Source organism: Aspergillus affinis (genome assembly GCF_023601865.1).
Source record: "Aspergillus affinis strain CMG 70 chromosome Unknown NODE_103_length_130260_cov_86_642442, whole genome shotgun sequence".
NCBI classification, from domain to species: Eukaryota; Fungi; Ascomycota; class Eurotiomycetes; order Eurotiales; family Aspergillaceae; genus Aspergillus; species Aspergillus affinis.
In genome coordinates this window covers 1-15,133 of record NW_026515884.1, presented here as the reverse complement: position 1 = coordinate 15,133, position 15,133 = coordinate 1, and the positions used below count along the sequence as shown (strand labels likewise).

The 15,133-nt window shown below is 53.0% G+C and overlaps 4 protein-coding genes across 4 annotated transcripts; all 4 read right to left on the bottom strand.

The window, feature by feature from the left end:
- Positions 1-562: 562 nt before the first annotated feature.
- On the bottom strand, positions 563-3,474 carry KD926_000122 (mismatch repair ATPase MSH2; the record flags this gene model as incomplete). Its single annotated transcript, XM_053104046.1, has 2 exons — positions 563-3,391; positions 3,451-3,474. 2 exons carry the CDS (start codon positions 3,472-3,474, stop codon positions 563-565), a joined length of 2,853 nt encoding a protein of 950 aa, XP_052952617.1.
- Positions 3,475-3,870: 396 nt separating this feature from the next.
- On the bottom strand, positions 3,871-5,430 carry KD926_000121 (DNA replication factor Cdt1 C-terminal domain-containing protein; the record flags this gene model as incomplete). The annotated part of the gene is made up of 1 exon (XM_053104045.1): positions 3,871-5,430. The coding sequence occupies one exon, from the start codon at positions 5,428-5,430 to the stop codon at positions 3,871-3,873; it is 1,560 nt and encodes a 519-aa protein (XP_052952616.1).
- A 766-nt stretch (positions 5,431-6,196) lies between these two features.
- Positions 6,197-6,825, bottom strand: KD926_000120 (uncharacterized protein; the record flags this gene model as incomplete). The annotated part of the gene is made up of 3 exons (XM_053104044.1): positions 6,197-6,403; positions 6,465-6,577; positions 6,714-6,825. The coding sequence occupies 3 exons, from the start codon at positions 6,823-6,825 to the stop codon at positions 6,197-6,199; spliced, it is 432 nt and encodes a 143-aa protein (XP_052952615.1).
- A 1,686-nt stretch (positions 6,826-8,511) lies between these two features.
- Positions 8,512-10,374, bottom strand: KD926_000119 (putative C2H2 transcription factor; the record flags this gene model as incomplete). The annotated part of the gene is made up of 1 exon (XM_053104043.1): positions 8,512-10,374. One exon carries the CDS (start codon positions 10,372-10,374, stop codon positions 8,512-8,514), a length of 1,863 nt encoding a protein of 620 aa, XP_052952614.1.
- Positions 10,375-15,133: the final 4,759 nt, after the last annotated feature.

The following is a 15,133-nucleotide window of genomic DNA, read 5'->3' as shown; positions in this document are numbered from 1 at the left end:
GTCTCAAGTTACCTATCACGATGGGAGAGTATGGTAAACTGTGGCTCTGTATTCTACACAAAATTGATTCGTGCACGGGGATGCTGGCTCTTGGAGACTATCATTACTACTATGTGTGCACCCAGGTAGACAAGCAACGATGGAACTGTTGGCGTGCGGGATACTCGCAAACGAATTTAACGGATGAACAGTCGAATAGGTATCGTTCTAACAGGGTCTTGTATAAGTCTGGAGATGTTGATTAGCAGGAATGCACTACCCAATTTACTATTGTCTGATTTTGAATGTACTACGGAGTTCTCTATACGACAATCGACTAAATTCATATGATCTAAAAAGATTAAAAAGATATAAGCTCCATTTCCAGACTAATATTATAGCCAGTCTGTATCTGTATTGTAGATATCATCTATGAAAGATATCCCATTCCATTCCACCCGATCAAATAAAAACACCATTTTGAACGCCCCCGAAGACGCTACGAAGTAATAGTAATAAAGAAACCCGAAATAATACCCCAGTCAACCTCGCCTAGCACAGCCAAATCACGAACAGAGAAAGCCTACAAAGCCTTAATACCCTGAAACACCTTATTCCCCTTCAACTTCTCATCCGCCGTGACCAGATCACGCATGATTTGGCGCTTCTCTTCAACAGTCAAGCCCTCTTTGCCCGGGGCCTCGACTTCGGCTTTCCATTTCTTCAACATGGATTTGAGAAGCGCACTGCCTTCTTCGATTTCCTCAGGGGAGTACTTGTCGATGACCATGGCGGATTCATCGTTCCTGTTTTGGTGGGAGTCGGACGTCGTGGTGAAGTCTTCGAGTTCTTCGGCCTTTTGCCGCGCCATGTTGACTACTTTGTCCGGGAAGCGGACCAGTTCGGCGACGTGGATACCGAAGGATTGGTCGCAGATGCCGGGTTCGACGCGGTAGAGTAGGGTGACTTGGTTGTTGCGCTTTTCTTTCTCGTCGTCGGCGGAGATGTTGTCCGTTGTGCCGTCGCCGATGAAGGCGACTACGTGCAGGTTCTTGACTGAGCCCGGGTATCGGTCCGCGAGAGCGGTTAGCTCGTGGAAGTGGGTGGCGAAGAGGCCGAAGCAGCGGATCTCAGTGACAATGTGTTCGGAGATGGCCCAGGCCAGACCGAATCCGTCGTAAGTGCTCGTGCCGCGGCCCAGCTCGTCGACAATGATGAGCGACTCGGAGGTGGCGGACTTGAGGATGTTGGAGGTCTCGAGCATCTCCGCCATGAAGGTTGAGACGCCCTTGAGCTGCGAGTCGCTGGCACCAACACGAGCCAGAATGCAGTCGAAGATGGTCAGCTCCGCCTCGGTGCAGGGCACGAAGCAGCCGGTCTGGGCCATCAGCGCGATGACGCCGATCTGTCGGATGTAGGTCGATTTACCGCCCATGTTGGGACCGGTGATGATGAGGAAGGATGACTCGTCGCGGACCAGAGCCACGTCGTTGGTGATGAACGAGATGTCGTCTTGCATTTCCATGCAGGGGTGGCGCGCCTCCTTCAGCACCGTGTTGCCCGTGCCTCGCGGGTGCATCTTCGGGCGAACGTAGGCCGTCGGCGCGTGGACGGCGGCATGCGCGAAACTCACGATGACATCCAGGTGCGCGAGGACCCCGGCGAGCTGCTCCAGGACGGGGCAGTACGAAGCGGCCACGTTGACCACCTCGTTCACCAATCCCGTCTGGGTGCGGTTGTAGTTCGACGACAGCTGGTCATGTTCCCGGCGCAGCGTCTGCATGGTCGAGGTGGTGAAGTACACGCCGTTCTTCTGCGTCGAGCACTCCTGGTACTGTCGCTTGTTGCGGATGCAGCCCGCCTCGTTGCGGGTCAGTCGGAAGCACCAGCCGTGAACGCGGTGATTCTCCAGGAACAGCTTCTTGTCCATTTCCTGGTCGAGGTCCTTGGCCACCGTGCGGTGCTCCACATACATGTCGTTTCGCAGCTTGTCGAGCTTCTTCCGGATCACCCGCAGGCCCTCGTCGAACTCGGGCTTGATGATGAACTCGTGGTTCTCCAAGGCAGCCAGATCGACCGTAGTCTCGACCATCTCCTCCAGCTTAGCCAGGCTGTCCGAGTGGCCGCGCAGTTTCGTCGTGTACTCGGTCTCCAGCGGCGTCTGATACTCCTCGTCCATGACATTCTCCAACGAGCCGACAAACCCGGGCAACCGGATAGCCACCTGGTAGACACGCACCACGTCCTCCAAGTTCGCTTGCTTGCGCTGGAACCGCTTCGCCAGGCGATACAGGTCCGGGATGGAACGCAGATGCTCCTCCTGCATCATCTGCCGCAGCTCCGTGTTCACAACGAACGCCTCCACCAGCTGCTGACGCTTCTGGATTTCCGTCAGATCCATCAGCGGCTGCTTCAGCCACTGCGCCATCAACCGGCCCCCGACGGGCGTCTTGCAATGATTCAGCAGGCCGAACAGACTCATCGACTTAGACCCATCCCGCGGGCCCGGCATCAGATTCAGCGCCCTTAGCGCCGACGCATCCAGCTTCATAAAATGCGACAAATCATGCTGATACAGCTGATACTGGCCGAAATTCGTCGCGTCCGACATGACCCCCAGGTACTTGATCAGGGCCGACGCGGAGCCCATCGCCAGCTTCAACTCCGTCTGCGGCAACGTACCGGCAGACCTCTCATCGCGCAGCAAGCGGGTCAAATCCTGCTCGATATCCCTAACCCCGAAGTCCGCCACAGGGCGTTCCGAGATCGCAATCCCACAACTATCCGCAATCGTCCGGATCTTACCCAGCTCGGCATCCTTCCGACTCGCATCCATCTGCACAAGACACTCCTTCACGCCCAGCTGAATCACCAACGACTCAAAGTTCGAGTAGATATCATTATCCAGGAACTCGCTCACGCCAAGCTCCCGGACACTCGCATCCGCAAAGCACACCCCAACACTCCGCGCCTCGGACGCCTTCGCCGAGATCTTCACGGCGAGGATAATCGGCGCCGAGTCCATATGGCCCAAGCCAGCGCCCACGCTTCCCAACTCGTCCTCCACGTCCTGCAAATTGCCCGGACTGGCCTGCTTGACGAGTTTCCAGTGGCCCTTGCCGGTACCGACGGAGCCCCAGATCTCGACCCGTCGGTTGAGTCGGAAGAGAGCCTCGCGCAGGAAGTTGCGGAACACCGTCACGCTCATCGTCACGGAGGGCAGGCCGCCGGTGTCGCTGCGGCCCAGGTTCCGGAGCACCGAGGTCGTCTTGTAGACGGTGCGGGCGATGAACTCGGCCTCGGCGCCGTGTGCGGAGTACCAGTCGCCGCGGTCGAAAACGCGAATTGTCTCGTCGGTGGCATCTTGGGAGAGGGAGCGGTAGAAGCGGATGAATCCGACTTCATCGTCGACCTAGGATGAGCCATTCTAGTTAGTCAAGGAGCTGTGTGACAAATTTCTGAGATGCATACCCTGAGATCTGGCCGAGAAGACATTGTGCCAGAGTATGGGAATTTGGAGAGAAAAAGATGGGGGGAGAAAAGAGAGAGAGGGAGCTGGAGGCAGCTGTGCACTCCGTAGCAAAAGGCCGGTCTTGGCGCAGTACAGGACGCGCCTTGGTCACGTGAGTACGCGTCGCGCATTAAGTGGCCGCCGTAGACATACAATTTACGATATTAAGGTGGAAGGATATTCAGGACAGGGTAATTCAGTATGACCGAAATGTCTGATTAAGGTATCTATCTATGCTGCACAATTCGCTAGCAGATATGTCGCTAATGGTGGTGGTAAATGTACATGATAACGCCGAACAAATGCAATGCTAATGCCGGGAAGTATAGCGAGCTTCACGGATGACATCCAAAACGAAAGATCCAAGATGACAAAATGCTTCAAGCCCCGGATGCAGGAACCGTCTCTCCCAGTCCAATCTTCAATTGAGACACCTTTGCCCCGATATCCTTGGGGTTGACATCGGAACATGACTTCAGAACCACCGATTTGAAATGATTCACGGTGACAAAATTGACCCATTGACCAGCAATGTCGGGCCGCGACAAGATCTCCAAACACACCTCCACCTCCTTCTCGGAGATCGGATTCCGTACGGAATCCTGCACGTTCTGCACGATCATCCCCAGCTGGAACGGCTTCCGCTGAGCAGCCACCACCGCCGAGGGACCACTCCCCACGTAACCAGCCGGTCTCAACAAAGAGAGCACGCCGGCCACCTCCTCGGTCCGCTGCGCCGCCGCTCCGCGCATGATCATCTCCTTCGACGGCGGTGGCGGCAGCTTCGACTGCCGCAAGGCCTTCTCCTTGATGCGATCCAGCAGCCCCATCTTGCGCGACGTCGTGGCGGACTGCGTCTTCACGGGAATCTGAGTCTCCTGCGAATCCGTCGTGCGCATCCTCTCCGTCTTCAGCTTGATGATCCCGCCCTTCAAATCCTGCAACCGCTGCTGACCCTTGCGGAACGTCGCCATCGGCGCCAGTGACTCGTGAATCACCGACAAGCCCAGCGTCGCCATAAAATCGACCCGGGACTCATCCCCGCCTGCCGCATCCAGCGCCTTCTCCCACAGCGACTCCACGGCCTGCTCAAACTGCGCCTGCAGCTCAGACTCGTTGACGTGATCCACGAGCCCTTCCTTCTTCGACTTCCGCTCCAAACACAGCTTCCCCAATCCGTAATTCGCCAGACGAAATCGAGGGCCCGTCGTTGTCGGCTGCTGTTGTAAATGCATCTGCTCCCAAACCCACACCAAACGCTGCAAATCCACCACCACGACCTTCCGCTTCTTCCACAGACGCTCCATGTTGTGCAAGAAATCCCGCAAGTCAGCCGGGACCCCAGGACCCCAGTGCGCAGCATGGATCGTCAACGCCTTGACAAACGCCGCATGCAGATTCAACAACTCCGCCACACACGCGGGCCGAACCTCGAGCACCGGCTCAGGACGCGGAACATGACTCTTCCGAACTGAAGAGGCCCTTTTCACGGGGGATGCGGGTGCTGCTGTCGCAGACACAGATCTCCTGTCACTCCCAGCTCGCGTAACACGCTCGGAAGTCGAGGTCGAGGTCGAGGTCGCATAGTGGCCACTTCTCGGTGTGCACGACTTAGTCCGACGGATAGATTTCGAGGGCTTCAAACTCAAAGAACCCCCTTCCACCTCCTTGATTAGACCGGTGTTGGTGAGCGGGGCTACCGAATCCTCCGTCGTAATTACCCTGCCGCAGTCGACATTCTCCAGCTCATTCAGTTTTCGTTTCTTGGAAGGCGAGACCGGAAGAGTGGGTGCTGGTGTCGTCGTGGTGGCCTGCTTCTCATCGCAGCTGCCGTCGAGGAGGGTCTTGGGGGCGGTGATTCCCGGCTTGGTGGTTCTTGTGAAGGCGTTGATGGCGGCCTGGCCCCGGGGAAGGGAGGAGCGTGTTGAGGCGCGCGGCATCGTAGTTTCTTTCTTTTTCGATGGACTGGCTGACGCTGCCTCCTTTTTTGGGTTATGACGCTTAATACCTAGTGGGTAAGGATTAAGGTAAGGTAGGTAGGGTATTATAGAAGGTACATAGGATTTAATGCGGGGAGAGAGTATAGGATAGGTTAGGTAGGGTAATGGGGAGGAAGAATTGATATGGAGACCGTGAAGAAAAAACGAAGAGTGGATTCGAGGTGTCTTTAGTAACTCATTAAAAGGGGCGCCCAGTTTTTCCCGGTGGAGCGCGTCCGAGCGCGTCGCGCGACGTGCCCCAAAGCGGTTAAATGGATTTAGGTGGAGTCGCCCGGTTCTTTTCCTGTACTCCGGAGTAGTTCGTGATTTTTTATACAGATTTTATCTCTCCTCGTGTCGTATATTGTAGTATCATAGTGGACTGGACCAGACTATATACTCTGGTGATATCTTCCGTCTTATTGTAGTCATGTCCCCCCACATGACATTCCTATCACTACAGCAATGCCTGCACCCGCGGAATGCCACATACCAGCTCTCAATTCCAGAACACAGACACTCATAATTGGGTAACTATTGGATAATTCAATAATGGCATTAATTCATAGTGCTAGTTTCATCGAGATGGACTCCACAAGGAGCCCAGACTAATTATTTAGCATGCATAAACTCGTCAAGAATAGACATAGACTAAGAGCCGTAACCCATAAAACACCTTCCGTTCCGATCATCTCGACAAAGCACTCCCTATTGCAATGAGAGAGATCTATTTCTTCCCACTTCCAAACCACCCCGACAACGTCCCCTTTGCCTCGGCAGCCTTCTCCTCGACCGCGTTATCGAACTTGTCGACATTCGAACGCACCTTCGACGAGGCGTCTTGTCGGTACTCGTCCAGCTTGTTGACGCCGTCGTGCGCCAGCCCGGAGGCCTGGGATTGAATGCCCTGTGCCTTGTTGACAGCCGCGTTTTTCTATCCGTGATTCGTCAGTCTTGTTCTCGTTGACATATCAATGGACTAAGATAAGTGAAACGGGGAGAATAACCGCGTCTTGGAGCTGAGCCTGCGCATCCGCACTGGCCTGTTCGCCTACTCGTTGGGCGTCATTCACGGCGGGGGATTGGTTACGGGCTCGGTCGGCGTCGTCTGTAAAGGAGTTAGCATTCAGGTGCTCTTTTATTCTATCTTTGTTTAAGGAAAATGAAATCCGCTCTCGAGGGTTTCATTCCAAACCCCCTCGAAGGACATGAAAGGCAAGTGCTATAGCATGATGGGAGCGTACGCTTGATGGCCTCCTTCGCGGCATTGGGATCGCCGCCCGCGCGGTAGAGGTAGTAGCCTCCTGCGCCTGCAACGGCGAGAGCGGCGTAGATTCCGGTTCTATTTTTCGACATTTTGCAGGTGAGGATGTGTTGATTATTGGATGAGATGTGTGAGGCGAGAGAGCGATAGAGGAAGAGAAAGTTGTTCGTAGTAGATGTTGTAAAAGACGTATAGAACAGTTGAATTGAATCTTCCAAGGGTTCAAGGTCGTATTTAAAGTGAAAGATGGCAAGCAGCGACAAGGAAACCAAGTGGTGGATGGGGGTATGACGTCTGTACGTGGGCAATTCCTGGGTCCAAACTGCCGGGTGTTTCTGATCACTTCCTGGGAATGAGTGGTTCTGGAGGTCTCGCTTGGTGTTCACCTACGTCGGGGTGTAAACGAGACAAGATAACTTGTTCTGTGTCAAACCGGGGAAATCAATTGCGCTCGTTTCTTCTCAGGGTGGTATCTAGAGTAAGCAGGAAAGAAGCACGCAGAAACCCTCCCATCTGATAAAATATCTACGGCGTAAGGAGTACAGAAAGAGGAAGCGACGGGCGGCAGTGGCAGCCCTGCACGACGTCACCGCGCAGTCATCGGCCGAAGTAGTATGACCGCCGTTGTTAAGACCTTAAGACCTTAAGACCTTGACTAACTCTTAGACTCTTAGTCTTAACCTTTTAAGGCACCGCCGGTCGATCCGTGTGGGGTAAACGTCATACCCAGACACTCGGCCGGTTTACACTTTACAGCATCAGATGATCGTTCCATTTACCTGGTGGGAAATCGGCTTAGGTTCTCGTAGTAACACATCCCGGAACAGAATACCAGAAAATTCCATGTGTAAGTGAAAAAAGGGTTCATATAAACAGGCCAAAAATTAAAGGGGAAAGAAATTGGAAAATTTGGAATAATTCCGAACGATCAATCAATGCCACACCACGACCAAGGATAGGAAACTCCACGTCCATAGAACCTCGCAGCTGAAACTCGAGATTGAGGCCGGGTATCTTCATGCACTATGAACAATATCCCACAAGAACAAGACTCAACGCAAGAACCATAAAGAAAACAGGACAGGTAAGAAAACGCCCGAACATGCAGAACAAAAGACAGCCCGAAGAAAATTTGGAAACATAAGGAAAAGAAGAAAGATGTGGGGGGAAAATGGAACACCCCGAAAAGACTGGCAAGTCACAAAGCCCCCACATGAGAGTCACTTATGCATCATTCATCAGTCATCAATTCATAATGATTCTCGCAGCCAGACCGCGGAGTGTGTAGCTTCGAGTAACGAGAGGCCGCTCTTCTAAATAAAAACTCCGTAGCTATATCCAGAGAGAAAAGGGACCAAATAAAAGGGGAAAGAGTGGTGAAGAGGGTGGAAAAGGAGGCCAAGTGACTCATACTATACAGCACCGGCAGGTCAAATAACGACAGAAAGAATGTAGAACGAGAGAGAGGACAGGTAAAGAACCACCAGGATTTTAAAGGTGGTCCATCTTCCGATCACGTAAAACCTTTTCCGTGGGACACTTCAGTCCCTGTCATCTAGCACACGAGTTTGAGTGCAATCAAGGAAGGTCGCAAGCTCATGCGAAGAGCTTCGCGGTTCCTTTGTTTTCGCTCGTGGCAACAGCCACTAGAGCTTCAAGTCGTCCCATCCCAGACTCTCTTCCAGAGGAGTGGTGGAACAGATCGGATCGGGGGTCGGGTTTTCCTTGATAACCATCGGACTGGGGTGCCTGCAGTACAATTAGTGACCTGAGGGCAGTCATCGGGTCTGCGGGTAGCGGGTGCGTACTGCTTGAGACGTGTCGGATGAGAACGGCGGATGGTGGGCCTCAATGTATCCGCTGTTGTGCATGATAGCCGGATGGTATTCAAGGGACGCGGTCGACGGCGTATGGACCCCTTCGCTGCTGCTTGAATCCTCGGGCGACGTTCGCGTGGCCTGCGAGGACGTAGTGGCATTGCTATAACTTGGGTGATGACCACCGCGGGGGCGATACTCCTGCATGTTCGGCTGGTACGACGAAGAAGGACGAGAGCCAACGTTGTGTAGTTCCGCGATAGTTTGCTGGCTCCAGTGCGACGCGTCCTTCTGCGCCTGCGGGGGTTTGTCTCGGATATGCAAGCCCGTGAGGTTCGTGTGTAAAGACATATCCCACGAAACGTGTCCGCGGCGATGGCCCGGCCCGGAGACCGGCGGCGGCGGCCGAACCGACGATTGCGAGTAATTGAACCCTCCACCGAAGGCATAATTCGGGGAAGGTTTGCCTGTCTGATCGACTTGCATGGGACTGGGTCGGCGGACGGGAGGAGTAAGCGGGCGCTGCGAGACGACCTTATCGAAGCTTTCGATGCCCGGCAACCGCGGCGGCTGATCTCCCCCAGTTTGGGAGCCGAACGACGGATGGTAGGAGTCTGGCGTCTGGTAGCTGCTCAGTCCACTCGTGGCCGGCCGATGAAGGGCCGAGTAAGTGGACGGATGCCAAGTTCGCCGGCGCAGATCGGCATCGGACACACCGTGCGCCGCTTCGTCCCGAGACATCGGGTAGTTGGAGCTGACTGGACTGGCATACACGCCGCCCGAAGGAGGAGGATATGCCGCCGTACCGGCGGCCCCGGGATAGCCATGCGGAGGGTAAGCGTTGACCGGCTGCGATGCGAACGGGTTGCCTCCCGTCGGAACCGATAGACGGCGGGCGGCCGTTTTGCCTTCCCAGAATCCCGAAGCGTGTGATGCCGTGGACATGGGCGACGCTACGTGAGGACTACCGCTACCTCCGGCGGAGAAGATGTGGGACGATGCGTAGGGGGAGCCGGTCGCAGCGGGACCGGGAATTCCGCGGACCTGACCGGGAGGGGTACTGGGCGGGTCGGCCATCGTATCCATCGCCAGCCGGGCTCGTCCGTCGTTCGCCATGATCAGGGGCGGAGGTCGACGGCGGAATTCCTGGGGTTGACTATAAGTCGACGCGGTGGACGTGATGCTGGAGGCGGAAAGGTTCCTGCTGTGGCCCCGACTATGCGTTCCCTGGCTACCTCCTGTACCAGCCCGCGCCCGACCCGGCGGGCGCACGCGATCGGTTCGAATCTGGCGTTGAAAGCGGGTGCCGGTGGCGGCCAAGGAATCGCCTGGAATCTCCTCGTTGACGTGTACGGTCTGAGCATGTTGACGCAAGTTGTCGAGTCGAGAAAACCGCCTCGAGCAGTGGCACTGGAACGGACGCTCTCCGGTGTGTTTTCGAATGTGTCGGGCCAAGTGTTCACTCCGGGTGAAGCTGAGACTGCAGGGCGGGTAATCCGTACAGTAGAAGCGTTGGCCCTTCTTCTTCTTGGATGGGGGAGCATTTCCCTTGTGATCCGATTCAGCGTCCGAGCCCTCCCGATCGCCGTCCGAGTCTGCGTGCGACGGGTCCTCAGATGTTGAGGGGACGCTGTGAGGTTCTGATAGTCGAGAAGTGGGATCGGTGCTATTTACATTGCGAGGGGTGTTCTCGTCCTTCGCAGCGTCGGTCGGCCGAGGGGGGTTTTGCGCATCCGACGGTCGAGGGGTGGTTGGCGTGGTCGCATCCTCCATCATCCGGTCCGGGGGTGATGAGATGGTATTAACGGGTAAGAACGAAGACATTTCTGATGGCGACGCCGATCTGGAATTCCACGTATGTAGATAAGGAGGTCTATGTACTGAATCGATGGCGGGGCAAGTCGAGCGATGCTCGGCACACAACAGCCGATCTATTTCACAGGGAAAGAGGTTGGGTGAAGGTCAAGGAGGTGAGAAAACGCGGTGTCGATCGGACGATGCTGACTACTGGACAGATTTGCGCAACACCTGTCAGCTTGAAGACCATACATTTGGCAGGAAGTGACCGGAAAGGTAGGATTTTTCTTTTTCTTTTCTTTTTTTTTTTTTTTTTTTTTTTGTTCGGGTTCTTTTCTTGACTTATAATGGTGTTGTTGTTTTTTGTGTCGGTTATAACTTACAAATGGAAGGAGGGGGAAAGGAACTTCACCATCCAAGGGGTGGGTTTATAAAAGAATGGGGGGGAGGGGGGATGTGGAATGTACCAGGTTGGAGATGAATGTTCAGCCGAATGCCCGACGAAGATGGCGAAGCAAGGGCAAGGTAGTAGTTGTACACGATAAGCGGTAGAGAACGACCATTAGAGACGGGGAGGCATCTCTTGCAGATGAGCCTGACGAGGAAAGGAGGAGGAAGGATGACAAGAGAGATGCCTGATCGATGAACGATAGAAAAGGACGAAGAAGAAAGAAAAATAAGAAGAAGAGAGAGAAAGAGAAAGACGAGGAGATGAAGTTTCGGAGAGACTCGAAGATCGAGTCGGGTCCTGGGTTGTGGGTATGACAGTGAACAAGGCCGGGACCCAGCCAAGACTGGAACTAAAATAAACCAGGAGAGAAAAAAATAAAAATAAAATAAAATAAAATAAAAAAGGGAAAATAATAATCAGTCAGAAATAATCAAAATGGATGGATCATGAACAGGTCCGTTTCTCGGTGATCGATCGGCCGGCAGAAACAGATATAAGATCACGGTGGCCAAAAGCAGGAATTGAATCTGCAATAAATCGCAGGACGTAAAATATAAAAATGAATAAAATCACATCAATCAGAAACGATAATTCGACGATCAATATAGAAATTTCATAGAAAAATGGGGGACGAAATCCATGCAATCAAATGAAATTAAGAAAAAAGAAAAGAAAAAGGGAAAAATGTATGACGTATAGAGGCGGTGGGCGAATATACAGGAACCAGGGCCAGCGGATCAGACGGATCGGTGAAGCATCCAGAAATATGGACAGAGCGAGTCAGGATAGGGGAGACCGGGAGGGAGGAAGGGAGATGGAAGAGTAAAGGAAGCCGAGGTGAAGGCAGGAAAGAGGAGAGTGAAAGAGAGAGAGAGATGGAAGGCGAGAGGGGAAGAAGGTGCGACAATACAAGTACAGGACTGGGGCCAGTGAAATGCAGATGAAATGGTGACGAGGACGAGAGGCTTATCGGAAACAACGGTTGGCGGACAAGCGGCGAAACGAGGGGCAGAAGGAGGGGAAGAGAACCATCAGCTCGGGATGGATCGTGGATGGCGGAATGGAATGTGTTTCAGAGAGGGAGGAGGGTGTGTAGGTGTGTACACAGTAAGAGTTTCGATCGAGAGAGAGAGAGAGAAGGGAGTACGGGGGGAGGAACAGGGGACAAGTACAAGTACAAGTACAACTTTCTTCTAGGTATCTGCCTACGGGACCGACTGAACAGGACCTGTCCTCGTCGTGGAGACGGCCCAAAGTCTAGATATTCTAATTTAACCTCGACCAAGAGGGCAGCGTGCATCTCGTCGTCACTGTCCGAGTTATCTACGCCGTCCAGAGGACATGGCAGGCGAGAACCCGCGCGAAACTAACTCAACCGGCACCATTGGAAAGGCGCGCCGAGTAAAGTTTCTCTAGTCCCAGGTACTGACGACTTGATCCGGACCGACCGCCATGAATCATCGACGGCCGGTGGAGTCATGAATCGCTGATGAACTCATGGACCATTCCTGGCCGGGGGAGTAGGACTGTAAGTGTACGGTGTATGTAGAAGTCCTGACTCCTGGAGCCCCGAGTCTTGCATGATCTCTCGGCGTACTCCGGACTTTCTATGCATTAGTTCTGTAGCAGACGTACTCCGTATAATCGGCGAGAGTCAGACTTTCGTCGACACTAAATATTAATAGATAGTAAGAATACTACCTTAAAGACCGCAGATTCCCCACGGTATTGAAACGGTATCAGGAACCCCCCGTCCCGTCGATGCCTCAGGAAAAGCCGGGCGTTTCGCCATCCGCCGGCACGGACGGTCTGCTTTCTCTGAGGTGGCTGACTTTAGGTCAAGCATTGGGGATGGAATCCCCCTCTGGGCCAACCGGTAAGGCTGGCGAAGCGACGACGAGAGTCTCGATCCAAGTCTCGACCTGGCGTTCCATGGTCCTGGCGTTCTTTGCTCCCTCTCTCGGAGTGGGGGGACGTGATCTTCTACTAGAGGCACCAGGAACTCTAGCAGATCCTCAGCGGGGAAATGGAGAAATGAGAAAAAGGATAATAAGAAAGAAAGAAAGAAAGAACACCTCAAAAGAGAAAGAGGATTACCTACTATGGTGTGGGTAGGTAGATAGAACCACAGTTCTGAAGGCAGCCAAAGAATCCAAGATCAATGTAATAGGCGATCGGGTAAGATTTCCCATCGACAGACCCTCCCCTCTCGCTCCTCTCGTCCAATCCACCAGCGATCCATCATTCACATCGAGTTTCATAAATCATTATTCGAGCTCATGGCATCCCTGCTGACAAAAGACTCCGTTGAAACCATGAACTCTCTCGGAGTCCCTCGGATTCGGTGACGTTCACCATTCCGGACCCTGAGGGGTGGAGAGAGCCAAAAAGAAAAAAAAAAAAAAAAGAAAAAAAAAAAAATCTTATGTGCTGGTAACTTTGGGAAGTACCTCAGTAGAGAATGCAAGTTCAATTAAATACCCCGAACCAGTCCCAGGGTTTTCTCGCTGTTTCTTTTTCTTTTCCAGTCTTGCGAGGTGCTCCGAGATCTCTGGTCCGGACGATCGGGAGCAGCTGCATGGCAATGCCTTTTTCCCCACGGCCATGGTTGAAATGCTGGCGATGATGTATGTCTCTTATGTATGTATGTGAATGTAGATGTAGATGATCGTACCTACATTCAATCTCGACTGGGGAGAGGGTCCATCCCAGCAGTTACTATTACCCATTACTAAATGCTAATACTAGTTATGCGTACTCCGGTGTACGGTATACTTCAACCATCTCGTAGGGACCTTCATACTCTCTACTCAGTAGTCAAACCCCTAGACCGCGTAAGCGCCCCCTCCAGGGCAACGCACCTGACGAGATTCGCAAACCGGCCAGAAACTAAAATCGTTTCTTCAAAAAGAAAATACATATGAATAAAATAAACCCCACAGAGAATACGAAGCAGCGTGGAGTCGCACAATGGCCTCTCCGAATGCTTCCACTGAGCCCAAGTGATAGGCAGTCAAAATCCCCGTGCGATGGAAATTCCTTGAGCACATGCCATGCAGATACATACATGCAGAGGTACCTTACATTCCCAACAGGTGCTGTATAACCGCCCAACCTATAGATACAATGCATCATACCCGCATTTGACTTTGGAGATGAACGACTCAGATCCTCCCGGCCGCGATGGCAGCAGAAGATGAATCGGCCCTGCAGGGAATCCAGATCATGGTTTTCCCACGCAACGATGGGTTCCTGGTCTGGCGAAAAGGTTACCTACACTGCGGATAGTTACAAGAACCAACCACCTACCTTACCGATGGACATGGACAACGACACACCGCCGCGTTCAGCAACGGCGGTGGAGAAACCCGTCCCTCTTTTGGCCCGTCCCTCACGATCCACGGAGTAGAAGAGTTTCGCGAAAGTTTCAAAGTCAAACCTTGAATGTATGTACAATTGAATTCTAATCCTGATCCCCAACTCTAAGTCCAGAGACTCGGGGGAGGAAACGATTGCAAACGGTAAAACGGGAGTCGGTGGAAAGCTTCGTCCAGTTCCATGACATTTGACCGATGCAGGGAGGCACGTAGCCGTAGGGTAGGTACTGTGTAATGGCCCCCCGGATGCTGATGGAACAGGCCAGGCCAGGCCAGGGAACGCGAGAGGAGATCTTGAAACGCCGACTTTTTTAACGCCACATCTTGGAGGGATGATGTGCTTCATTTTGGAAACCTGTAAACGAGGTCAGTACTCGCTAGGTACAATAGTAAAGGTGTAGGTGTCGGTCATCCGTAGTAATATAGTTTTGAATATCAATATGAATTGAATTCAACAAACCCCAATAATATTTATTTCTTTAAATGCACCGAGTACCGACCGCAAAGCTATCTATACTTGTTCTTTTAAATAAGGCTATATAATAATAAATGGTAAGCAGAGCAGGCACAGGTACAGAATACCTTAGACAACCCATACATAGCAACCAAGCACAGACTCCCAAACAACCAGCAAAAAGAAAAAGACCCGTTCACCTAAGATCCCCCAAAGTCCCAAACCGACCTAACGCTTACTCCGTAGGTCGTCCCGCCTCGTCTTAGAATAATGCAGACAGTACATTAGTTCGGCCTGCAGCTTTCCCTTTGTTCCCCTCCGTCGCTTTCTCCTATCATTGGTTCGTCAGGGGATTTGATCGTGGAGGTACCTTACCTGGCTAACCTGCCTATGGAAATTGCTCCTGGCGGCAAGACGGGGGGGGGGGGGGGGGGGGGGGGGGGCCCGCGCCCGGGGGGGGGGGGGGGGGGTGTGTTTTTTTTTTTTTTTTTTTTTTTTTTGTAG